Source organism: Temnothorax curvispinosus, unplaced genomic scaffold (genome assembly GCF_003070985.1).
Source record: "Temnothorax curvispinosus isolate PA1 unplaced genomic scaffold, ASM307098v1 QBEX01001498.1, whole genome shotgun sequence".
NCBI lineage: Eukaryota > Metazoa > Arthropoda > Insecta > Hymenoptera > Formicidae > Temnothorax > Temnothorax curvispinosus.
In genome coordinates, this window is record NW_020211278.1 from 1,368,286 (window position 1) to 1,395,816 (window position 27,531).

Sequence of the window (27,531 nt, forward strand, 5' to 3'; positions counted from 1 at the left end):
TCTCTCTCTCTCTCTCTCTCTCTCTCTCTCTCTCTCTCTCTCTCTCGCTCATTTGTAAATAAGCAGCGAAACCGAGGCAGGAATCGTCTCGTCGGACACGCCCGTTTCTACTTCGTCTCTCGCGACGGTAAAATTATTCAAACACGTACAAGACATTTAATTTCACACGATATCATTGTACGTAGCTCGTTTCTATCTCTCTTTGCGTAAATAATGTTGGAGAAATATTACATCGTGGAATTAACACATAACGGTGCTAAAAGTTTGCAGATATTTTGTCAAAGACTCGAGAAAACGAACTCTCGCGTGTTTTACGCTTGTAATTTGTGTAGGATAATTAATTAAATACCGAGTGACGAAAATCGGTCGCGACGTTGACTTCCACGTAAGTTAACGTGAAATATTACATCGCGAACCGTCGCGTCGAGGAAAACCTTGATCGATCGTATCTCTCTTTCTCTCTCGATTCTAGACGGTTAAACATGTTGCACGCTCGGGATAGCGAAAGGGTTAGCGCGCACTTTGCGCTGTCCCATCGATTGCGAGCGTGGTGTATGTATAACGTGCGGATAAGTGACATAATATTCGCGCGGATAAATCGGAGTTTTCCGGAGTAAGCGCCGGACGGTTTGCTCTCGCTCTCATTACGAGAGCGAGCGGGCGCGAAATATCCAAGTGTCGAAATGCCCGAATCGATAGCCCGCGCGCGTCGCAAAGGTGCGTTTTGCGTTTTTATTAAACGCGGCCCAGAGGAAATATACGCGGAACGCAATGGCGCGATAGAGGAGATAGTTGGTAGGAGAGAAGTGCGAAAGTACGTGCGTGTGTGAACGCACACGCGTAAGCTCGCGCGGCAGTGCGCCGGATCGGATCGGCGTACTTATATGAACGTTTTATGTGTTCCCCGACACGGTAATAGATATATGTATTCATGCGTACACGCACATATGTATTAATACGCGAGATAACCAGGCATAGTTGTCAACGTGAATGATCGAGGGGACGCACACGTGGGGAACAGCGAGAAAGTTGGAGTCGCACGATGCCGGGTATCGGCAAGTCAGCCGGAGATTTGGCAAATCTTGTAAATTATATCGCACATAAATATCGTCCCCAATTGAAATGAAAGATAATTCGACTCACCGGTACGACGCGCAGCAGCGGAGTTGTAGTAAACGTCGCAACGTCGATCTGGAAAATAGAGAGATATATTTGAATTATATAGTAGCGCCGCGAAAATAATTAATACGTTGTAAAATAATTATGGAACGCGTCTAAATTGTTATTCGTCTCTTAAATGGATATTTACTAAAATGATATAAGTAATATAAAATAATAAAATGTTCACTAAAATGGTTGTATAATTTTTGCGATTTTCTCTCTCAAGCATAGCGTTCTCATTTCATAGATATACAAGAATCTCTGACTATTTCTACAAATAATTCAAATCTAAATCCAGCATAACAAAATGGATGATAAGATGATGCTCACCCGTGGTTGCTCCGCCGTCGCCCGATGCCTCCCAGGCCTCCTCCTCCTCTCCCGCTCCATCAACTCCATCCCCGTCGTTTCCTCGTGGCACTCGCACAACGCACACTCGCGACAAACGAGTAATTAAAATCGCGCGCGCGCACTAATTAACTGAATACGACAGTACGTCCGAATACGGCACTTTGCACGACACTCTCGACTTTAATCGTTCGCGACGCGCACTTCAATAAAAATACATCGAGACGAGAGAACAACGCGGAAACGCGTATCAGTGGCCGAAACTCAGATGCCGACGGGAAGAACGCTTCGCGCACACACTAATTAGCTGAATACGACGGTCGTCCGGCACTTTGCACGACACCCCCAATTTTAATCACTCGTGACGCAGCGCTTTGTCACACCGAGACGAAAGAACAACGCGGAAGCGCATATCGATCGCGCGATCAATGGCCGAAACTCAGGGTGCCTGAGGTGTCGACAGGAAGAAGAACGGCATCGCGCGGCCAATTTCACGCGCCTGACGCCGTCCGCCGCGTCACCCCCCCATTCTAACCTGTATCTTTTGTCCGCTTTCCGCGACTCCGGATAATGTGAGACACGCTCGCGTTTCGGAGCGATCGCGCCACCGTATCGTGGGCGTATATACATGAATAAACACGCCAGTGTAAGATCGAAGACGGATACTACCCGCGAGATGAGATCCGAACGATCCGACGGCCGTCGCTTCGCCGGCGTCGGTCGTTCACGCGACTCCGTTTTCGACCGAATCCCGCGATATACGCGTTCGGGCAGCGGGCTGCCGACCGACGTGCCACTGGGAGAATTCCGTTACGCACGGTGGACGAATATCGCGGTACGAAGTTAATCGCGAGTGTCACTCACCGATTAAAGCTGCGTCGCGACGCCGCCCGACGCGGCGACGGCTCGCTCTCCGCCCGCTCGCCGCTCGCGACGGTTGACCAGTGGTCGGGAGATTCAAATACGGCAACTTCGCTCCGGTAACGCGCGAAGTTCGCGGCTAATTGAAATTTAATATCGCGCCGCCGTGTATTTCAAACACGCGCCAATCTCATGCAATATTCGAATTATTTTATATACGATTGATATATCACGGCTTTTCATCACGCGAATTTCCCGATCCGGCGCGAAATTCCGCGCATTGCTCCGCGCTTAAAATTCGAAAACAGAGAGAATCGCATTTAAACGTGGGGAAAATTCAGAGCGCGTATTCCGAAACGTCAGAGAGATAAATGCGCCAAATGAAACAATAATTTATTATCTCCATTTCTACGCGGCGTCCGGATATTTATTGCATTTTACGATCAAATCGCGCGAAGTGTCTTTCGACAGACACGAATCGTCTTGATACGAATCGTGGGATTAATCGATCGATCTCGTTGATAATAATTGCTAATTATTCTAAAGGAACGTCTTGAGAAGAGAGGAGTTGGGGAGTAACGCACGAGCGATGCGCGCTACTACCTGCCGCCTCGACGCTCGCCGCGCGACAAACAATACGGACGCGGCCTGTACGCGCCGCGCCGGGTGAAAACAACTCTCCCCCCCCTCACCCCACACCCAAACGGCTTTATTCAAATCATTTAATTTAAAATATCACGAAACGAGTATTCGCTGAACATTCCATTGCGTTACAAATGAATTTTCGATACGCGATGCCTATAATGCGGCTTCTCGTTATGCTCGATTGAATGATTCGCATATTATCCAGCATTATTGGTTTCGAAGAATTAAAATTACATTTAAATCGAAAGCTTAAAACGTGACGCGCGATACAATGAACTCGAGCGTTGTTGAAGGAGATATTTCCTGTTGAAGGAGTCATTTCCTGTATAGATTGAAACAATCGTTAATAATATAATTTCTGATTTGTATAGTATTTGTACGTCAAGAAAATAAATCGCGCGAAATACTTGTCGCGATTAAAGTTTTTCGGGTGAATTTTGAGGGAGTTTGGTATCTTCTATTATATGCGAACTTTTCTCAAAAATTAATTATTATTACAAACTTTGTCTGAGTTTCCCAATCAAATCGCGATTAGCGATGATGCGACCGCGACGTTACGATAATCAAATTGACTCTCAAGATTGATTAATTAGCTATGTATATTATGTTTCAAGATTAATTTTATCCAAGTTTGTCGGGAGAAACGTATATAAGAGGCCAAGTTTCTTGTAGATATTACGTCAATGTAAATTAACCAGGCATGAAATTTCCCGAAATTTATGATACGCAGTAAATGGGTTAAGGGTATGGAAGGACTGGTATTTTAACGGTACGCCACTACTCATAAAGCGAAAACACAAACGAGGTTTTCCACCTACCCAGCTGCTCGAAGAATTGAGAGCCCGACTGCACCACGGCCGCATAATTTATGAAGTGGCTTGTACAATGATAATTATCCGCGACCCTAATACATGACCGCGTTAATTAACGTTTACGGAGAAGCCAGACAGGAGATGCATGTCGGAAAACTGTCATGTAATATAATCTAATGCGCCCAGACAAAATTATTACGTTAAATTCTCCACCTCTGTGTTACACCTACACATTCATAAATTGCAATAAAATTCGAAATTACAAATTAAAGGAATATTATATATATATATATATATAAATTAAACCTCTGCAATGTTCGTTAAAACGCAATCAGCCGACTCGAGAGCGAAATTAAATTTTGTTATCCCATCTGTTTCAAGCTAGCTCTCGCCCTCAGATTCACGTTTTTCGATTTTTATTTCGCGGTGTCGTACGGGGAGCACCCGGTCATTATTTCGCGAGATAAGAGAGCGAGGCGCATTTGGCCGACAACGACCGTTTTACACTTTCGGCGTGCGTGCGTGCATGTAACTGAATATAGTGTGTCTAATTTTATCGTGGCATTCGCCACGCCAGTTCGCTCCTCTCACTATATCGCGCTCCACGAGTCAGCCGCGAGTCTTCGCCTCTCCCGACTACCTCGTTCTTGAACCTGACCCCGAGACTAATACGCGTACGTGCCGGTGTCAATAAGTGCCGGAAAGATAACAGGAAAACGCTCACGATTGATTAACGATCTCTTAATTGTAATCGCGTACGATAATTTTCAATCGCGAACCGGAATACCGCTTATGTCCCGCGATTAATCAAATATAGGAATTTATTTCCATATTGGAATGACATTTTCTTAAATTTAGATTTTTATCTAATTTCTCTATTTCTGCTTTCTTTACTTTTGATACTACTTTCATACCGAATTATTTTACCAAGAATAATTACATTTTTTTCTTAATTATCTATTAAATAATGATTTTAAATAAATAAATCTTCTTTGATGACGATTTATTATTATTATATTAATCTATCTCTAAAACTTTCATTTGCCTGATGACACTCCTTGAAATTCACAAATTACAAGAGCGCATACAAACTTCGATATCTATATTTCTCCAGATATTTGGACGTTTCAGAACTAACACACAAGCAGTCCTGAACATGCTTCTAATTCTGCTACAGAACGGTAGAATTCAGACTCCAATTTGATTATCCGAAAACTTTAACAATGATTATTCGTATCGACAAACAGCAGCTATTAAAATATTCTCTTTATATTTACATATTATTCAATTATTAAATTATTTTCGTACAAAATATGGAACTCAGCGAAATTTCATGTTATTAGAGCTCTCTAGTCCTTGATTGCGGCGAGGCAGTAAAGTTTAATTGCGAGCAACAGTGCGTACGTGCGTACACGAGCGATCCGCACGTGGTTGTGTTCTAACAAGCGCAGACAAGTGCAGGCCTCGTGAAGCCAAAGCAATTCAGACACGCTTGAACTACAAACGGGTCACGTTACCTGGGAATCACGGTTCATCGCACATTCATCTCTCCGCCCCCGTCGCCTCTACCCTGGCTCCCCGACAGCGTTGACTTCGCGCGAAATGAACTCGGCATACATCAGCGAGCAAATATCTGAAGGCAATTCCGCGGCGGGGGAGTACGTTTGTACTTCGCACCAAGACATCTCCGTTACGGTTGCCTGCATCCGTTCAGACTCCGATAAATTCATTGGATTCGATGCGACGTCTCGTGAGAATGTTTCCAACGTAAATATTCCTATCTGGACCTGATGTCGGACTTAACGTTTCTCGAGGGAACGACAACGTCGTAAAAAAAATGTCATTGTCCTAAAACTCACGTGGAAAACGACCGAGGGGAGGTTCTATTCGCGGAATGATGTTGCGTTCTCGCGTACGCGCTCCTCACAGACGCGTTTCCGGCCGTTCCTATCGGCCGTAATAAATGCACACAATCTCCGTCACATTCGCTGCAAGAAAACGCCAACGCCAACGCGCTTCGACTCTCTTCCGCTTCCTTCATTAATCATCCCGCCGGAATTTTTCGTGCGTCTCTCGAGTCGGCCGCTAAGTAGGTATATTTGAAAGGTAGAGGCTGCGAGAGGAGAGGGAACGGATTGGTATTCGCGGGCGAGTTCCGCAATGAGAGACGCATAATCCAAACGGTGGGCGAGTCTCTCCCTGGTATTCCTCTTTCTTGCTCTCTCTCTTTTCTTCTCTCTCAGGCATAGCGATACACACATATCCCGTTGTACGCGTCTAGACGAGCGTGCTTGCCCAGTTGCCACACCAACTGCTCGGCGCAATTATGAAAATCCACGTGCTTTGACCCCGCCCGTGAGTCATCGCATTCAATTTCGAAGACACGCCGCGCCGACCGGCGAAGATCGGCGAAGAAGTGTGACGGCCGGTGCTGGCAACGCGCGACGTGTAATCGTTGACGCAAAGTACGCGCTTTATCAGTTTGGTTTATGCGCCGGTCCAATTGGCGTACCGGCGCATTTGCGCCGCGACCGCTTATCCCGATGAACGGCAATTCCTGCTGAATAATGCAACGCGAGATAAATCGGTGTCACGTCGCAAATATGGCTCGATCTCTATAATTTGACTAAATGCGCTGGATACGTTTCGAGTTGTCCAGGTGTTCGTATTTGCGTTCCACAAGATATTTCCTCGCGCGAATATTATCATTTCATTTGACAACGCAAATGATCTCGATATTTCTCGCGTCTTTCGTTATATTTTCTCTCCCGGTTGATCGTACCGTTAATTAAAATTTACTTCTGTGCCCGGTGCGCTTGATAGAAAATGTTTTATAAGTTACGAAAGGTGAAACTGCGGTAATGGAAAAGGTCAAACAGAATGCAAATATGTTTTTCTCCGAGTTATCAAATATGATAATAAAAATATTTTAAAATATTTCATATATTACATGCGCACGGTATTGCGTAAAATATTGGCAGAGATGGAGAATATAGTGATTCCCCGCACACTCGTCATATCCCTGCAGCTACATTTAGCTCGTTTGTTATTTCAATTCTACCGACTGCTTTGTTTTTCATCTGCGCAATATATATGCACGGGATATCGCAAAAAGTGTCATAAATAATTGTAACTTACATTCCTAACATTTCACAATATAATGCGCGAGAAAATAGAATTGAATGTATTTACTTCAGCTTTACAATAATGCGCGAGAAAATAAAAGACAGAATAAAACGAAGAAAATAGAAAGTGTAACAAGTAAAGTAAGATATCTTCAATTTAAAAAGTTTATGGTACTTCATAATTTTCAGCGAGTGTAATCTCTTTCGATAAGATGTCTCCTCCATTACGTCTTCTCTTTTATATACGACGACCTTTCAGAGAAAAAAAAATCGCCTCTGTCACTTCCACTCTCAATCCTTGATCCAGGTCTTCGCCCTTGTCTTGGAAATATAAATAGCAACGAGTGTGTAAGCTAGGTCGATCTCTATGCTCCCTCTGCCGAGGTCGTGCACTGCATTTCTGAATATCCGCTACTATTTTTCTCTCTCCCCCTCCTCCTCCTCCCGGATCTACTTTCGGCCTGTCAAACTCCGCACTCGATCAAAGACCCTCAGACCCTCATAGTACACGGAACTTACACGCAATCACATAGATTTATCTAATCGATAAAATTGACTCGTATTATATAATTGTAAGTATCGCATTATTCTATCATATTAAATAAAAAAAATATTACATTATACATACATGTACATAAAAATGAAATTATCGCGATGAAAAGAGATTGGTAATATTATATTATTTATCTTTGTTCTTTTCAAAGCAATTATTCGTTTGTGGAATTATGTGCACGTAATATCTGTACAATGAAACGCGTATGTTGAAATACGAGTCGAAATAACGGGTCACCATCGATCTCCTCTTTGACATTTCTTCCTGAAAGAGAGATTAAACGAGAGCTACATTTTCCTAGAATCTTTTTGACCCTCTTACATTACAAAGGCTTTACCGCTTATATTTCAGCTTAGCCGATATTTTCAAGATATTGGAACTTTGGAACATATTTACATTTATAGTGGATATTCGATATTACAATTATTATGGTACAGTTGAACGCACAAAAGCGTGTAACTTCTGTTCCTTATCTTAGATTTTCACGATACAATTTAAAAAAAAAAGTCCTATTGATCGATATACAATATGCGCGTATAGTTATGCGTAATGATCTCTTTTCCCGGCTGCTAAAGCGATACTTTATGTCGCACGTGTACTTACTACACGCATCGTGACACGTAGGCGCGTTGCAGGCAGGACAACGAGAAAACATTTCTAAACATAGTCGGGACAAACCCAGCATTCCCAGCATCCGTCGTCGACTGAAGAAAAAAAAAGGGAAAAGTCAAATGTGCAAATCGAGAAATGCGAGTGCTCTAAGGGATGCGCGAGGCAGGGAGCTACTCCGCGAGGAAACCGCGCAGTTTTGTCTATACTTAGCTTAAGCTGCTAATCCATAGGGACATCGAGTGTCAAATATTTCTTCTACGTGTCGCGCGAGATTATGGGGACGAGAACTGATGGTAATTTCTCGAGCGACGGGTTACATCGAATTACATCTAACAATATAACGTTCGCACATTTTTATTTTTCCGACGTCAGTTTGAAAAGGGAAAAAAAAACAATATCGCTCGACGTAGAAATATTATAGGTCAGGGAGGACGATCGAATTATCCGTACGGAGAGGAAACCTTGTTGGATAAAGCTGGCCTTGGATTTTTTCCCCTTTTTGTAAATGTAATATATTGCGGCGCGCGCGCTCCGTATATGTGCTACCGCGGTTGATCGTGAATAGTCCTCCTACACTTTTCGCACACGACGATCGCCTATTTAGATACATCCCCATTGTGCGTGTGATACAGGCGACGTGTCAGAACGTCATGCTCCAAAGCAGGAAACCGCGGAATACGCTAGATACGTCGACGTCCGCGGTCTGTTCCACGGGAATGTGTGTCGTGTACGTACATGCACGTTCACACGTATATCCACGTATTCGTGACGCGATGACGAAATATTGTTCTCGCGATTAAAGCCGGGGGGATTTTCGATAGAACGAACGCGCTCTTTAGTATTTGCAAGATAAATCGTTGACGGATTATCTAGCGCCATTTTTCGTCCACTCGACACCGACAGATATCATTCTGTTCGAGACATTTTAACGTTCCAACGTTATTCCGCTCTATTTATCGAAATTCGCAGCCAAATTTTTTCGTGTTTTTTTTTTTGCGCACGGTTTACTATGATTTCGAATTTCGGATTCCGCGCAGTTTCTTCGATTGGCGCGATGATTCATCCCGTCAAACGGGAATTCGCGATGCAAAGCCCGTGAGCAATTTAATTAAAACATTTGTTTTAATTAACGGCCAAGCTGCCTTTGACTGCAATTGCAGACCGATTTATCTCCGGCGTTGCTGCTAATAAAATAAATTATTGATCCACAAGAACGAACGTAGCCGGAAACGAGTCTGGGAAATTGAAAGAGAAATTTCTGGAGTACCCAAAAATTAATTTGTTCAGTATTAGTGTTCCTGTTTCTGTTGTTATTTCTATTTTTGTTAATCAGTACTTAACAAATCATCGAGCAATAGATTCACGCCATATTCTTGTGATAACCGCACGGTTTAATTAATGGTATTTTGATCCCGTTAATTGACTAAATGATTACCAGGATTAGACATTGTAGTCATCGACAAGTTAACGCCGCCCGTTTTGTGCGATCGGATTCATTAAAATAGTAAATCAGCAGCCAATGCGGTAATGCGGTAATATGTCACATTGATACCAATTAGAAGCTTTATTCCGGTAATAAACAGACATAAAAAGAGGCTTATCTGTATTGCTTTATCAATATTAATCGACAGATTATTAGATTAAAATTTAAATCTTTATCTGAAACGTGTTTTATGTTTTATTTATATTTGCAACTTCCACTCGTTTGGATATCAATTGATCAATAACAGTTCATAAAATTGCGGCTTACGAATTATCAATCATGAATTAAAATTGCAATTTTGATGGATTCATTTATCCTATATAATAAATGCGAAGATTATTTTTGCATGCTTGTAGAATTGAAATCTGTATTTAAAAAAAAATTGTTCTCGAGCCTTGTTCGATGCATTTTACATGATAAAGTAGAGTCAAATACGACTGAACGTTTCTGAAGGAGAAGACTCGCCCTATGTAAATTTTTGGGCTTTGTCATGATGTTTCTGGTACTGACATTGCAGTCAAAACCTGTGGGGGTCAGAGAGAATTAAGTAACGCCACCCAGCTGTGAGCATTAAGAAACGGCTTCTCTCGTATCAGCTTTGGGGCTTCCGATCAGTTTGACATGTCGAGCATGCTCGATAGGTTCCACTCTGACAACGTAACTTTTCGCTGTCAGATAAGACTCAATATAATGGACGTGCCAATCTTCTCCATTTATTGCGTAAACAATTTTTTTTCTTTTAACATTAATCTACTACTACTTAATCAATTAAAGATTTGACTGCTTAAAAGCAGTAACAGCAGAAACACATAGAAAGCTTAATGGAATGTAACTGATCAATCAATTAATGAGTTTTCGTTTTGGCGATCTGTCCATGTTGACATAATTCATATTTCGCACATATTTCGAGCGTAATGTCGCGAAAATGCGATATACATTTCGTTAGTCGAGCGGCTAATAATAGCGCCCACGTTTACTGGAAAGTATGCAACACGTATTTACTTATTGCGGGATAAAATTGGAGGCAGCGAGGAAGCCGCGCGGAATTCGCACCGGCTCTAACGCCTTCTGCTCGTTTCTTCTCCTTTTTCCTTCTTTTTCGTTAATTTCCTCCGGCTCCTCTCTATCCTCGGCATTGATTGATACTACGTCGTTGCCAGGCAACGTCTCGAACCAGACTTGTCTGTGTACAGTACACGCCGGTATAGAATTACGCGAGAGAGAGAGAGAGAGAGAGTCCGAACTCCCTTGGCAACGAAGTTACGTTCCATTGTGCTGCATCATCAATTCTTTAATTCCATACGAGATGCCGAGTGGAATTTTTTCAACACTTCCGCCTGCGGAAGGAGGTCTAAGAAAAGCCTCGCACTTGGATTGAATCGTGAAATATTGAGCGATAAAATCAATTTACAGAAATTGCAGAAAATTAATCCTAGAGATGTAGACGCTTTTACACTAATATCTTGTAATTTAATAAACATGTTTAACGTATTCAATATATATTTTTTATAAAGCATACTGATATAATAATTATATTAAGAATAACTTCTTTTATTTCTAACTTTTTAAATTTCTTTTTGCCGTTTAATTCCTTTATTATTTTAAAATTGATCTGAAAGGAATGTCGAGAGAGGGCGTCGGAATTTTTTTGCACAATGTTAAAAGTAGAGTATCTCTGCGTTAAAGTTGGCAATGGAGGGTGGGTACAGGATGTGCGACGATCGATTGCCAGCTGGTAAGGAACCACGTGACGGGGTGCGGTGTTGGTGACGTCATAAAACGACCGCCCCAAGCAACCCCTCATGACAAACTGCGACTGCTGATTCATTCATCCTAATTATTCAATTAAGTTTTGAGATGCACTTTCTCTTTTCTTCTCTTACATTAACTGTGCGTAATGTAATTCGTAATTTATCTTTCATATTCGTATAGTAATTTAAAATTCTAAGCAAAGCATTTATTAGCATTTTAATTATGTTGATAAATTATAAATAAACAATTGTGCCACCTTTACCCGTTATTGTGTTAATAATTTTATCTCATAATATAAATTTTTCTCTTTGAGCTGCCTGAAATAATTAATTAATTTTAATACAAATGGCTTTCATTTAATTTTAAACGTAACATGAATTTATCTAATTATAATTGTAAATCAGCACGAACATGATACATGAACATATATTATTTCTCTTATCTATTTCAATTAGCGTCAGGTACACTTTATGTTTGTTGACAAACATCAAAGAAAATTGTGTTGTGCTTATAATGCGATATCATAATTTATTTTTCTCATCAATCAACCTATAACTGGTTTTGACAGTCTCTAATAGCTTAACCTTAACCTTACATCACTCTCGGTGGCTGAACTACCCCTTGTTCTATGAAGCCAAACCGCTGCAGTCTTGCACATTTATACGCAGTTATGACCTACTACCTCATCATACTATTGACCTATAAACGTCATATACACTCGGGCAATATTTAAAAAAGCTTTAAGCAATATTTAAAATATCTTTCTTGAGCAACGTTTAAAAAGTCTTTTTTAGAAAAATTTTAGAGCTGAATGACAATCGTAGTCCTCAGATTACGTACTTTCCCCGTTGTTTATTTTCGAGATATATTATAGATATCCGCTTGGAGCGATTTCGGAGAGCTGAACTTCTCTAGCTTAACGTGCATATATAGCGATGATAAAAACAAGAACAACCTACTTTCCATTCAAAATATCAGGGCCAGACTCGGAAAAGCTTGGCCAAGTTCATGTTGTCGGAATACCCAAAGTTATACCCGATCTTGAAGAAAAGTAGTGATTTATATGCAGAATTCCATTCCATAAGTTTTCCGATATCGGTATCTGCTTAACATGTATGAAGCAGATCCTGTTCGAAAGTTCAGCTGCACTCAGCAATCAACGTTTTTCTCTTGGATTGTTGCAGGTTTTCTATCATGGGATAAAGACAGTTGTCACGTAGATCTCGAGAAGGAATTATTGGCCTTAGTAGCGCAAGCCCCTGAAGGCGAGGAAGCCAGAAACGGTAATTATTGTCACAAAAATGCTTCGATTTAATTTGTTTTACGTTATATTACGTATAATTAATCATTTATGTCATGCAATTTATTAGTGAGTGACGAAATGAAATTTTCAGGCGAAAGGTTGATCCAATATGCCACCGAGAATCTCGTAACGGAAGTTCTCATTCACCCGCAAACGAATACATTGTTACAATGTATTCGCAATCTCCTTGCGAGCTTCACGAAACATCGGCACATCATACACGCTGGATACACATTCGGTGGCAATGGTTCCTGGATACTGCAGGTACTTACACCTCGACAGAATATATTCGATCGATTAATAGCTGTGAAACGTGACGTTAATTAATAGTCGCGCGAAATGCGAAGTATCTTGAGGTAGAAATCAATTCCTCTTGTTCAGGATGGAACCTTCAGTCTCGCAGACTTTCTGGATGCGTTCAGTGAACATGAGGTGCAAAGAGTCCTTCGTGCCTATGAGAATAGCGTTACCGTAGATATACATTGCGCGGGTGTCGGCGATTGGACGACAAGTCGATTATCGAAGGAAGTTTGTTGCAGGTGCATATCTCTCTTTCCCTCTCTCGTACATTTTTTCTATACAAACAATTTTGACTTGCGTCGCACAGCGGAAGCTATTTTTTTTCTCGAATACTTCATGACCTTCATCTCTGCAGATCTTGCAGAGTCAGAGTGAACCCCGACGACGTTCTCACAGCCGGCGTACCGGCCATCACGAGTTTTACGAATTACATCGGGCAGTACCTCGTGCCGCAAACACTGGACCAGCTCATGGAATCGTCCGACGTCGTTGGAAATATTAGATTTAGCCATCCGACCTTATACGTCTTCCCCGGTGGGCAAGGTGACGCCGCGCTTTTCGGTATAAACGGCTTCAACATGCTCGTCGACGGCGGCTTTGCCAGGAAAGCATGCTTCTGGGATTTTACTAGACATCTGGATCGATTGGATGCTGTTCTAGTCACTAGGATAAATAATAGTAACATCGGCGGCATGTTCAGCGTTCTTCGCAAGAAGAAGGAGATGCACGTCTACCCTCAGATCGGCCATTTCTTCTGTAACTTAGTCGTAAGTAGTCACTGTTATAGTACTTATCTTTAAAAAAAAAAAAGTTTCTCAATATATTTACAATAATAATTCATATTCACCCTAATAATCGCTAACATTTTGCTATATTCTCGCTATTTTCTCGCTATTTTTTCATCAATAAAAATATATACAATACAGGAAAGAAGACAATCAAATTCACCTGATGGCGATAAGGACATCGATCCGCTCGTGCTCAACCTCACTGACATTGGCCAAGAGATGGTGGTGAATCTTCGTCACATAAATCTCCGTGCCCATCCTTGCTACAGAGATCCTGAGCCGATCAATCTATATCACAAGGTGGGCCACGGCACGCTGGACATGTACGTGCTCAGTCCGAGCAAGGACAGTCGCGAGGTGCGCGAGTTCCTCGCCAAGTGGCACTCGTCGGACTCAAAGCTGTTCGCAGGCTCTCACAAGAAGGATTCGAATAATCTCACATTTCCGATCCAGAATCTCGTGTCGATATGCGCGCTTTTGGTTTGGCAGCCAGCCAATCCCGAGGACAATATTACGCGGATTCTCTTTCCCGGCAGCACGCCGCAACACAAGATCTTCGAAGGTTTCGAACGACTGAAACATCTTGACTTCTTGAAGCATCCGGTATGTTCGGCGAAGACCCTGTCGCCGTCAGTGTCTCTGGCGACGCTCAGAGATAAGCCAGCCAAGCCGAAATTCAGTCTTATCGAGAAGGAGTCCAAGAGGAAAGAAAAAAGAGAGCCATCGGAACCCAAATCCATCAAGGCCGCGGACGACACGACTGCACCCAAGAGTACCCCTCAATCGACGCCGATTATACCGACCAAACCTAAGATCGAAATAAAAACGAAGAAAGTTGTGGAGAACAAGAAGCTCGAGACCGAGGCAAAGGAGAGTAAGAAGATCGAAAAGGAATTGAAAGAGGTAAAGAATATACCGAAAAAAGAACCAGCTAAAGTGGAAAAACCTGAAAAACGAGAGGATGACGTGAAAAAGACTGATTTAATCAAACCGGAGTCCGAGAAGGCTAAGGAATCTAAAGAACCTAAAGAACCGAAACCTAAACCCGAACCAAAGAAGAAAGAACCGAGAGAAAGCAAGGCCGCGGTGAAGGTCGAATTAAAGAAGAGCGACGTAACCTTGAAACCGAAAATGAGCGAGAGGAAAGCCAAAGCCCTCTCGTCCGGCGCGGAGAAAAGAGACGCCATGAAGTCCTCTCCGACTACCCCGAAGAAGACTTTGAACGGCGCTGCAACAAAGACAGAGATATCGAAGGCTGTGCCGAAGGCAAAACTGGCGGCCAAGGTCGCTCCAAGTCTTCCAGCTAAGAGCGCCAAGGAGGCCAACAATAGGAAAGTCGTGGAACAAAAGAAGTCCGAGGTCGAGAAGTCCGCCGTGAAGGATACCGCGGCGCCCGCCGTCAAGGTATCCGCGAAACCTAAGCCGATAGACAGGAAGCCGATCAGCCGTCGCGCGAAACCGGTCAGTCCTAACAAAGCCCGTATGCCGGGCAGCCCGGCAAAATCTACCCGCAGTACTCCAACCGCTTCTGTAAAGTCCGATAAAGACGGCGTTATTCGCAAAGTGAAGGGCGACAAAGGCACCACCGATTCGTCCACGGTCTCCACCCCGTCTGGCATAGAACCAGATGCCGCAAAACCGATCGATAAGAGCTTAGTCGAACAATCTGAAGATATATCACTAGATTCTATAGAAAGTAAAGTGCTGGCAGATCTCAAGGAAGAGCGAGAGGTGGTGGAAGAAATTGAAGCTGTTTTACAAAAAGCGGAAAGAATCGGGGAGACCCGAAAGGACGATCGTTTCGAGGGAGATGACGAAATCACGGCTGAGGCCACGGATAAAAAAGAGGAGGATATCACGGAGGAGGATGTCACCGCTGAGATTGAGGACGTACCTAAGAAGGAAGGTTCTAGAAAGGAGAGTCAAGAATTAACTGAGGAGGACGAGTATCTCATCGTGGAGAAAGAAGAGGTTTACACCGAAGATTCTGCTCAGAGCGGCGAGGGCGAACAAAAGCACGTTCTCGACGAAGCTCAGTCGGAAAAGGCAAAGACGCTGAAAGACGTAGAGGCGATGAAGGAAAAGGGCGAGAAGGAGGAACCTGAGGAGAAGGGAAAGGACGACAGCCCCGAAAAGAAGGTAGAAAAGATCGTGGATAAAAAGGAGAAAGAAATCGCTGGATTATCCTCGGAGCATAAGGAACAGTTACAGGAAGAAGTGAAGGAGATAATAGCTTCCGCAGCTGAAATCGTACAAAAAGCCGAAGAGAAGGACGACTCCGGTAAGAAAGACAGCGAGGAAATCACGAAGGAGCCATCCAGTCTAAGTCCGGACAAATTGGATTCATCGGAGAAAAAAACGACCGATACGGACATGAAGCCGGACGTTGATCAGAAGGAGAATAATATTCTCGAAAAGATGGAAGAGTCTCAGGAGCGAATCTCGACGATAGAATCAGGGGCAACTACAACCGCTCCGACTTTGCCTGAAGACGAGCGAATACCGTTAGATGAAATAAAAGAGGATATTGACGAGAAACATGTTATTGAAGAGGTAAAGGAGAAGGACGCTCCTGATAAGCTGAAGAAAGAAGTTGTTCCGGAAACTGTTCCTGCGCCTGCCAAGCCGGAAGTCAAGGTATTTGATGTTCGTCAAGCAATGCACAATTTGCAAAGAGACATCGTTAAAACACCCGACGAAGTTGCCGATCTTCCGGTTCACGAAGAGGTCGATCCTAAACTTTACAGAATGGAAGATTTCGAGAAGGGGAAAGAGGAAAAGCCATCGCCGACTGCTCAGGAGAGTAAAGAACCACCTACGCCGACCGCAAAGGAGCAAAAGGGTGTCTTCAGCTTCTTCGGGAAGGTAGCGGATAAATTTGAAAAAGGTATTGATAAATTGACTAAGAAGAAGAAAGATTCCGAGAAGGATTCTGACGAAAAATCTTCGAAATCGAGTTCTCCGAAAGAACCGAAAGTGCCAGAGAAGACGCTTTTAGAGGAAGTCGATATGGAGAAGATGTTCCCTAAAATCGGTAAAGAAGAAGTTGATATGGAAAAGATGTTCCCTAAAATCGGTAAGCCCGTTGAAAAACCTGACACGTTCGAAGAGGCGAAACCCACGATTGCTGACGTGAAAGTGGCCGCTATCAAGGAAACCGCGGCGTTTATCCAGGGGGAGATACTAGACACACAGAGGCAAAGTGTGCCAGATATTGAAGAGAAATTCCCGACTGATAAATTGGATGAGATTAAAAAAGTAGAAGACAAAATCGAGGAATTAGTCCTTGCAAAGGACGTATCACCACGTGCCGTTTCACCGGCGAAACCAATTAAAGACAAGGAAATTGCGAAGGAAATTGAACTTCTGAAGGAAGAGGACATCGGAGAAGATGTAGAAGAGGTAAAGGCACTATTAGAGGAAGCTTCGAAAAAATTCAAAACTGTAAAAGATAGTTTAAGAGATTCATTGGAATCTTTGGAGGATAAAATTAAGGAAGAGATAGCCGAAGTACATGAAGTGCCATCTGCCTTAAAGGATGCGGTAAAGGATACCTTGGAAGGGGTGGCCGAGAAGTTGGAAGAGATAAAGCCACACAGTCACTTGGCCGATGTAAAAGAACCGGAAAAGGTCAAGTTTGACATACCAAAAGATGAAGAATTCGAAAATGAATACGAAGAGGAGATAGAAGGGCCATACAGAGATATGAAAGAAGCCGTCAGGGATGTCGGAGAAGTTCTTGCTGGCGTTGCCGGCATCGAGCTCGAAGATAAACCCAAGGATGTCATAGAAATCGTAAAGAAAGTCGCCGAGGTTCTCAGAGAAGATGATTTTCTTCCCGCCGAAGCGATATTCGATCAAGCCCCTAAGAAAGAAGAGATCTCACCAATTTCGACAGATAGAAAACTATCGAAAGAAGAAATCTCTCCAATTTCGATGGAAAGAAAACCTTCTGTACCAAGTGAAAAAATATCCCCGGAAAAGATCGCTAAATTTGGAGAAAAGGAACTTAAACTCGCTCATGAGGATATTGCGATACCGAAGAAAGTCGGCGTTACAGAAGTATTTCCGGCTCACGAAGAACTTATCGAGAAGCCTGGAAAACTTCTGGCGCCACATGAGAAACCTGGCGCTATCGAGGTAAAGGAAGAACCCTGCATAAAAGTGGTGAAGGAAAAAGACGATATAGTAACGTCGCCTGCGAAGGATGTAACGAGGGATAAGCGGGACGCGCAAAAGATTTGTACGGAAATGTTAAAAGACGATCAGCATATTTGCGATCAACATAAAAAACCAACGGACGACGATACGTCTCGAGTGGACGTGATGCAGGCTGGTATCGAGGGCATATGCGTGAAGAAAGTTGCGAAACGGCCATCTTTCGAGGAGAAGCTCGAAGAAATAGAGGAGCCCGTGATCGGCTTCGAGCAAAAGGTTTCGCCGGGAAAAGCGGAGATAGTAATGGTGACTCCCGGTTCTACGCCAACTTCGCCGAAATTCGTCGGGGACAAGATATACGCTGAAGGACTGGAGATCGGCTTTCGGGAACCCCCCAAGTTGCCGGAGGATATTAAGCAAGTTCTCAGCAGGGACGCGCCCGTTGAAGAAGTAATTGAGGAATTAATTATTACGAAGAAGAAGAAGATTACCATCGAAGTGATCGAATACATCACCGTGGTGAAACGCATCCCGAGGGAACGCGTGATTTATATTATCGAAGAGATCATCGTGAAGAAGGGACTTCCCAAGGAAAGCGTAGTGGACGATCTCGAGATTCTGAAGCCAAAGGAATCTATCACACCTGAAAAGAGAATGGAGATCGAGGAATACATCGTTAACGAATACATCGTCAAAGGAAAGCGAATTACTATAGAAATCGTCGAGGAAATCTCGATTAAAAAAGTTGTGCCTAAGAAGATTGTTATCGAAATTATTGAAGAGATCATTGTTAAGAGAAAGAGTGCCAGGCATATGATACTGGATATTCCTGAAGAAGTATTATCGGAAATAATTAAAGAGGAATCGCCGGAAGAATCGTCAGAACAATCGGCAGAGGAGCAGATAACACCGAAAATAGACATAACTGCGAAACGAGAATCTGTCGCTGAGGTTGTTCTATCCACAGAAAGAGAACCGATTATGCCTCAGAAACGAACAGAGGTTGAGGAATTCATCGTCAATGAGTACATTATTAAGGGGAAAAAGATTACCGCATCGACAATCGACGAAATTTCTGCTCAGAAGACCGTGCCCAAGCAAATTCTCATCGAAATTATCGAAGAAATTGTTATTAAAAGAAAGATTCCCAGGAACATGTTACTCGACGTTACAGAGAAAGAATTATTAGCAATATCCAAAAAGACACCCGAGGAGGGGAAAGAAAAATCAGTCGTTGAGGCGCCTAGCGTGGAAATCCCGAAAATGGAAGAACCGATAACTTCGCAAAAAAGAGCGGAAGTCGAAGAATATATTGTTAACGAATACATTACCAAAGGGGATAACATTAACGTTAAAAAACTTGAAGAAATCTGTGGTAAAAAGAAGGTGCCTAAGAGAATCATTATCGCGATTATCGAAGAAATTATCATTAAAAGAAAGATGCCGAGACATGCAGTACTTAACGTAACCGAGGAAGAATTATCGCGTATCAAGGAGGAAGTGATCCCAGAATCGCAAATACTGGCTGAGAAAAAAACTCCAATTGAGTTGAAAGAAGACAAAAAAGAAGAGCTCGAACAAGAAAGTACTGAAGAGGAATTATCGGCCATGTCTGAAGAGGAGGATGTCGAGGAGGAGGAAGAGGAAGTGGATGGATTTGTCAGTATACCTAGAAAGATTTCCGATGCAGTTGACGCGAAGAAGAAAACGATCCCAGAACTTTCGTCTATAGTTACGAAGGAGCACGAGAAAGACGTGATTGACGATTTCGAAGCTGTCGAACAGGAATATAAAGTACGCGATGTACCAGTCACGTCTCCCGAGAAAGCGGACGAGATGAAAGAGAAAGAGGACACTGAAGAAGCCGCAGAAGATACCACGAGCGAAGTTATCGAGGCGGACGAGAAATTCGTGCAAGAAACCAAAGGGAAGGTGGGAATAGAAGAACCTCAGATCGCGAAAGATATTAAACCAGCTGAGAAACGAGAACCTGAAAAACGGGAAACGCCCGAGATATCGGAAATCGTTGATACCACAGAGAAATATTTAGACGAGGCTAAAGAAAAGACAGATGCCATTCTTCTGAAAGAGACTACTGCGAAATCGATACCAACAGTCTCTGACAAAGCAGAAAAGCCTTTGATCGAAGAATCAGGTAGGAAAACATCCAAAGACTTTTCCGATAAACGACCATCAATTGACATGCCAGAAGCTATTTCTAAATCAACTACACCAAGCCCGAAGGCAATTGACGAGAAGCTTGGCATGAAAGAGATTGAGCCCGTGGCCAAAGAAAAAGTCGAGGAACCGCAACTTGAAACAAAGGATGATAAATCAAAACCAACAAGTCCAATTAAAGGCGAAATATTGAAAGATACTGTGCATCCTGAAAAAGTTGCTGAAGGCTTCGCACAACCAACATTACCAGCACACGTATCTTCAAAAATTGACGACGGCACTGTCAAAAGGATGCTGGTTACATCATGTAGCGAGGATGGCAGAGAAGAAACTGAGATCTGTCCAACCGGCAGCATAATCTTCACGAAGAGCGTCACTCCGGATGATTCTCTTAAGGATGTATCCGCTAAATCCACACCGAATAAAGATTCTTTACTTTTAGATAAGGACTCGCATTCGGGCGTGAGTACTCCCGAGAAGGATAGCATTTCCGAAAAATCTGCGCCAGAAGGTAAGGATAGGATTAGTCCGGAAGATAGTTTGGAAAAATCACCCGTTGGTCCTCGTGATTCGCAGGATCTTGAAGACAGTTTGGAAAAATTGGAATTGCGTAAGCCAAAGGTGCCAGAAAAATTAGAAGATATTGCAAAGCCGAAATCTCCCGTGGAGAAAGAAGACTTGAAGGATAAAATTGCCGAAAAAGATATACCGAAGTCGCCTAAGGAGGAACGAGAAGAACCGAAATCTCCTGTTAAGGATGTAGGAGAGACAAAGGAATTGAAATCTCCGGCTAAAGATAAGATCGAAAAACCTGGTTCTCCTGTTGAAAAAATCGAGAAATCACGATCTCCTTCCCCGCTTGAAGTGAAACGTGAAGATCTACAAAAACCAGGATCGCCTCTTGATATGACAACGCAAAAATCTCCGATAGAAACAGCCGAAAAACCAAAACTTCCAATCGAGAAGGTGCTTCCAGAACCCAAAAAAGAAGGAACAATTGGTGTTCCGAAGACACCCGAATCATTCCACTCAGAGGATATTTCACCAGCCGAGACGATTTTCTCAAAGTCACCCACAGATAAATCTGAAATGTACTTTGCGAAGGCACCCATTACCGAAGAAGACGTTGCTGTCGAAGAAGCAATTAAAAAATTACCTGAATCCAAAATTGCCACAGACGTTAAACAACTACAGAAGCCAGAAGAGAAGGAACCGGTGGATAAATCTAGATCTGCGAGTATTGCTAGTGAGAAATCCGAGCAGGATATTAAATCTCTCGATAAGTCTGCTAGTGTTCTAAGTGATAAAGACGAGAAAGAAATTGATAAGCCGAAATCGCCTAGTGTCATTGAGAAAGAAACGATAAGTGAGAAGTTGCCTATTTTCGAGAGTGAACATGAAAAGGGACCAATAGACGAAGCTAGATCTCCAAGCGCGATCAGCGATAAATCCGACGAGAGGAAGGAGGCCGAACGTTCGAAGTCGCCGAGCATAGCCGCGGATAAGCCGGATCTTCAAGATGTGACGGAGCGTTATTTAGAGAAACCAAAGTCCCCTATTTTTGATAGGCCAGATTCGCCTAAAGCTATTGATAAGACTGAAGAATCACATGATAAAGATAGATCTCCCAGTATAGCTAGTGATAAATCAGATAGCAAGAAAGTAAGTGACCATTCTAGATCACCAAGCGTTTCTGTAGAAAAAATAGATCTCAAAGATATGGATTTGCCAGGCGAGAGAACCCGATCGCCTAGTGTCGCAAGCGTTAAGGATGACAAACTGGAACACTCCGCAGTAGCAAAATCCCCCGACGACAAAGCCGAAGTACCAAAGGACGTGTTGAAATCTCCGAAGCTTGACGAAGATAAATCGGATCTGAAAGATATAATGCAACCTCCAACAGACAAATCGCGATCACCGAGTGTGACGAGCGGTATTGGCGAATTTAAGGAACCAGCTCGTTCGAAGTCACCGAGTGTCGCTGATGAAAAACCAGACTTGAAAACTGTTACCGAACAATCGGTTGATAAGTCAAGATCACCGAGCGTTATAAGCGTCACGAGCGAGCAAAAGGAACCAGTTGACCGCTCCAAGTCTCCGAGCATCGCAGGAGAAAAAATAGATTTGAAAGATGTCGCGGAACCTGCAGATCGCTCGAAATCGCCAAGTGTAACTGGAGAGAAGCCGGACTTGAAGGACGTCACGGAGCGACCTGATGAAAAATTAAAATCACCCACCGCGATGAGTGCTACGAGTGATCTGAAGGAACTCGAAGAACAATCGAAATCGCCGAGCAGTGATCTAACAGACATTACAGAACGATCGTCGATGGATAAATCTAAGTCACCTAGTATCGCGAGTATTACATCTGATCACAAGGAACCAGTGGAAAAAGTGAAATCGCTTACAATCCCGGATAAAAAGGAAGAAGCCGATAGAAGCAAATCGCCGAGCATGGCCAGCGAAGGGGCGAAGTCAGCCGTTAGCTCTAAACCGTCGAGTATCGCTGGAGATGCGGCGGACTTGAAAGACGTATTGGAACCGTCGGCTGACAAGTCCAGATCGCCTAGTGTGATAAGCGCGATGAGTGACCAAAAAGAACCGATCGAAAAACCGATATCTCCCGTAATTCCTCACAAAACAGAAGAGCCGCACGACAGGAGCAAGTCTCCGAGCGTGGCAAGTGAAAAGTCTGACGAGAAGAAATCTGCCGATGGCTCGAGAGCGACCAGTGTTACGGAGGAAAAACCAGATCTGAAAGACTTAATGGAACTACCAGCCGATAAATCCAGATCGTCAAGCGTCGCGAGTGAGAAAGCGGAATTATTGGGAAAATCGACATCGCCTACCGTCTCTGATAAATTAGAACCACCTGTTGATCGAAGCAAATCTCCCAGTGTTGCTAGCGATAAGTCCGATGACAAGGCTAGCGTCGAAGAACATTACGAAATACACGACAGACCGGTGTCCCCAAGCATTGTTTTTGATAAGTCGATGGACGATAAGCAATCAATGGAGAAAATAGATATCGACGGATTAAAAATATCCGGCATAATCGGCGAGTTGGATTTTGTCGAGAAGGCAAGATCGTTAAGCATCATTAGTGACAAGACGGAGCCGAAATCGCCATCCGATGTCTCAAAGTCACCGAGTTCAGCCGACGACAAGCACGATCAAAAGGAAAAATCTAGATCGTCGAGTGTTGCCAGCGAGAGGCTCGATGATACTGACATCAAGATTTCGCAAACACCGGAAGCGAAGGGAGAACGATTAATTTCGTCGAGTTTGGAAGCCGGAAAGGTACCGAAAGACGAATCTGCTAAATCGTCACGAGCTAGTTCGCCAGTGGACAAAACTCCAAAAGATAGATCGCGTTCGCACAGTGTCTTCGATGTTGGCGAGAAAACACCGGCCGGCAGATCTAGAACAGCCAGTTTTGTCGATGGACAGCTGCTTCCTCAAGCAGAAAAGGACGCTCTTGTCTCGCATCTCGATATGGGTAAACCACTTGACGGGAAGGACGAATGTAAGAAAGAAAGCAAGAGTCCTATAACTTCCCCCGACTCAATCGAGAAAAAAATGCAGAAGATTCGCGAGAAACGATTTGCCGATTTTAAAGAACCGGACGTCGGGCAGCCGAGCAAGATAGAGAAATCGGACGACGAAGAGGAAGACGTCGTTAAAGTGACAGCCGAGAAAAAGGCGGAGATTGAGAAGTACATTTTAGATGAATTCATTGTGAGAAAACGAAAGATCAGCTTGACAGTGATTGAGAGATTGGTTATGATGTATTCGGTGCCCCAGTTTACAGTGATGGAGATAATAGAAGACATCATTAGCCGGGAAAACGTACCCAGGAGCGCAGTCTTCGACTTCGTAGACGACGAAGCCTCCGAATCTCAATACGGAAGAGAACCGGAAGCGGAATGGCTGGCACCGCAGGAAAGAGCGGAGGTAGAAGAGTACATTATTGAAGAGTTTATTGCGAAGAAAAAGAAAATCACGCTGGAAGCCTTGGAAGAATTGATTATTTTTAAATCCGTGCCACGATACATTCTCATTACAATTATTGAAGAGATCATTGTGAAGACGAAGACACCCAGGAACACCGTAATCGAAGGCGACTTAGAGAGACCCGGAGAAAAGAGTCTGGATATTTTTGAAAAAAAAGAAAAGCCAGGTGACACTGTAAGAAGCGAAAGTCCGGATGGTAAGATATCTCCTGTAGGGAGCGATCGATTTGGCAGGGACTCGAAAGCGGGGCTTTCTGCTAGCCCCAGCTTGAGTCCGGAACCCATCCCTTCCGACAAATCGACCCAGGATAGTCCGGCTCGATCGGAACCGCACATAGACGAGGAAATCCTGATATCGGAAGAAAAGCGAATGGAAATCGAGACGCTCTTGGACGAGGAATATATAAAGAAAGGAAAGAAGATCACGGAGGCGATACTCGAGGAGATAATCGTTAAGACTTCTCTACCCAGATACGTCATCTTAGAGATCCTGGAGGAGATCATACTGAAGAGGAAGCTTCCGAGAGAATCTGTGATCGATGTGGAAATTTATCAAGAGGAAGAACCGGACGAGGATTACGATAAGGCAGTGTATCACTTTGAAGAAACGGCAGATTATGAGTTGCCGCGCGATGCCAGGAAGTCTTCGGTCGAGTACAGAATGGGGATGTATCCGGAATCGGGTGAGCGACAGTTAGACAAGCCTGATTATCCGACGGATTACGATAGCCAGTTCCACAAGACCTTCGCCGGCGGTATGACGGAGATGCGAACGACGCATATAACCACACTGTCTGGAAAATCAACCCCAGAATTTGCACATGACGCGACTTCCGCATCCGGAATCGAATCAACCGGCAAAGCGCCCGGAAAGTTACCGGAGCCTACTTTGACCACGACTCACATAACGAGGACGGACGTGAAAGACACGAAGGATGTGCAACCCGCGGAAAGTGTCACGATTTTGAGAGAAAGCAAGATTGCGGAAACTGTCGATAAAGACGAAGAGACTGCAGGGATTTCGGCGACGAAGAAACATGATATCGACGAGAGCGGGGAGCCAAAAATTACATCTGCTGATTATACAGCGGAATCGGCAACTGATGCCACGAAGGGAATCGAATCACAAGAAATAGCTAAAGAAGTTAAACGATCAAGTATCCAACAAGATGAGCCCGAAGCGATTACCAAGATCATCAAGCGGGAAATCGTGGAGCAAGACGAACCGGAAGTGGTCACTAAAGTCGTCAAACGGGAAATTATTGAGCAAGACGAGCCCGAAATTATCACAAAGGTGATCAGACGTGAGATCGTCGTCCCCGAAGAAGAGACGGATGACTCAAAAGAAGATTCCAATGAATATGTAAAGACAATTACGACGAGAACGACGCGAACGATCGTGACAGAAGAATTACCGGATGCCGAATTGGCGCAGACTGATCCTTCGAAAATTTACAGAGATCTCACCTCGGGTACAACTTACAAGGTTGTGAGTGACGAAGATGCATCTGACGCAACGACCAGCGCCGACGTGCAGCGAATCGTGACAACTGTAACCACGATCACTGGTCCGGATGGCAAGGTTATCACAAAGAAAGATGTCAAGGAGAGCACGGACACTTTGGCCAGCGCCGAATTATTGGAAAAATTGACGGAAACCACCAAACCTGCGGAGAAGGTTATCAAAGAAACGATTACGACTGTGACATCGGGCACTGCGACACCCGATGTAAAAGCCTTCTACGATTCCGGTAAATCAACACCTGATCTTAAACATGACGATAAACTCGAGTCTACGGTGAAGGAACACTTAGAAGCGGACAAATTCGAACACCCAGTGTCTCCTTTAATACGAGAACTTATATCTGACGACAAGAGTTATTCGGGCAAGTCCTCGCCAGACATATCGCTGCCCAAGGACATCGTCTTTAGCGGCAAGTCTACGCCGGAGATTCCTATGTCGCCGTTGGTCAGAGAAGGAGCCGCGATTCAGCCTCACGTATCGGGTAGATCAACGCCCGACAGAAGATCCGACGGTCGATCGTCGACGGACACACCGGAAGGATTTAGATCAGGCGAGATGATCCGAACTATCGTCACGACCACGAAGACGGTGTCCGACGAAGGTGAAATAGTGACGACCACCAGGGAGGTCACGGAGACGACGAATGAGAAAGGCGAGACGGTTGTGCTGGCCGAGAAGACCGACGTGAAGGTGGACGAACGTCTGCCGAGCAAAGATGCCGCGGAGAGCGCGATCAGCAGCATCATCGGTAGCATTAAGTCTTCGGAGTTGCAGCGTAGCGACAGTCCAGGCTCCGACGACGTAGCCAGCGAAAAGGATCGCGGTCCGGCTAGTCCACCGAGCGAGCACAGCAGCGTGCGTAGCAAGGCCATGACACACCCGTGGGGTAGCAGCGAGGAGCGACATACCTTTTCCGATGACGAGCCACCCGGCTCACCTTTCTCCTCGACCTCGCAAGTCGGACATTCATCGAAACAGGTCGAGTTCTCAACAGCCGCGATGAGTAGTAGTTTCTACGGCGAGCTGCCAGCGGTGCCGCCCGAGATTTCCGCGATGAAGACCTTTCACGGCGAGACTGGTATACAGAAGAGCGGCGATCCCGTTCACAGCCGATTTACGGTCGAAAAGGAGCCTGCCGGCGCTTACGGCGAGAAGCCGGACGCAAAGCGGTACGTCGACGAGGCCGACCTCGACTTCGATAAGGCTCTGATGGAGCGCAAAGAGATGAAGGAGGCCGGAGGGGCTTTCAGCAGCGGGATAGCGCCCATATACACGAACGGTAATGTGCGACATGAAGCGGCCGACGAGAAAGATCATCCGTCGTCTCTGTTCCGGGATGACGCTAAGGATGACTCGAAAGGTGACTCGAAGAAAGATCCTTTAGAGGGGTGGGGACCTCCTCTCGGTCTGCCGTCCCCTAAACCGCCCAGAAAGTTTAATCTGAAGAATCCTGCTCAATCTCCATCGTGCTCAAGCGAGACAACCTCTGATACTCTGAATTTCGACGTTGTAAAAAATTGGGGAGAACCTCTAAGGCTACCCTCGCCCGCACCGGTGGCCAACGAAGTGTCGAACAAGGGAGCACCTAGTACACCGAAAAAAGAGCGGAAACAAGCGAAGAAGATCCAGTCGGAAAACATCAAGAACAAGAAGCGCTCGGAAAGCCCTGGTAAGAACGAAAAAAAGGTGAAGGACTCGAAGAACAAGGTTCAGCCGGTTTACATGGATCTGGCGTATGTGCCCCATCACGGAAATTCGTACTATACTTCTCTGGAATTCTTCAAGAGAGTGCGAGCGAGATACTACGTCTTCAGCGGCACCGAGCCCAGTCGAGAAGTCTACGACGCTCTGCTGGAAGCTAAAAAGACTTGGGAGGATAAGGATCTCGGTAAGTTTATTAAAATTATACTAAGA

The 27,531-nt window shown here is 44.2% G+C and overlaps 2 protein-coding genes across 2 annotated transcripts in view; one reads left to right on the plus strand and one right to left on the minus strand.

Moving 5' to 3' along the window:
- LOC112464843 (atrial natriuretic peptide receptor 1) overlaps positions 1–1,645 on the minus strand; it is a 65,507-nt gene extending 63,862 nt beyond the window's left edge. The window contains exons 1-2 of the mRNA XM_025032105.1: positions 1,492–1,645; positions 1,144–1,191 (exon numbers count right to left, since the gene is read on the minus strand). The gene's annotated coding sequence lies outside the window, so the exon portion shown is untranslated. The remainder of the gene's footprint in view (positions 1–1,143; positions 1,192–1,491) is intronic.
- LOC112464804 (microtubule-associated protein futsch) overlaps positions 1–27,531 on the plus strand; it is a 47,871-nt gene that overhangs the window by 14,370 nt on the left and 5,970 nt on the right. The window contains exons 3-7 of the mRNA XM_025032020.1: positions 12,537–12,635; positions 12,747–12,919; positions 13,037–13,194; positions 13,311–13,722; positions 13,882–27,505. Of these exons, the coding sequence (XP_024887788.1) occupies positions 12,537–12,635; positions 12,747–12,919; positions 13,037–13,194; positions 13,311–13,722; positions 13,882–27,505 (14,466 nt within the window). The remainder of the gene's footprint in view (positions 1–12,536; positions 12,636–12,746; positions 12,920–13,036; positions 13,195–13,310; positions 13,723–13,881; positions 27,506–27,531) is intronic.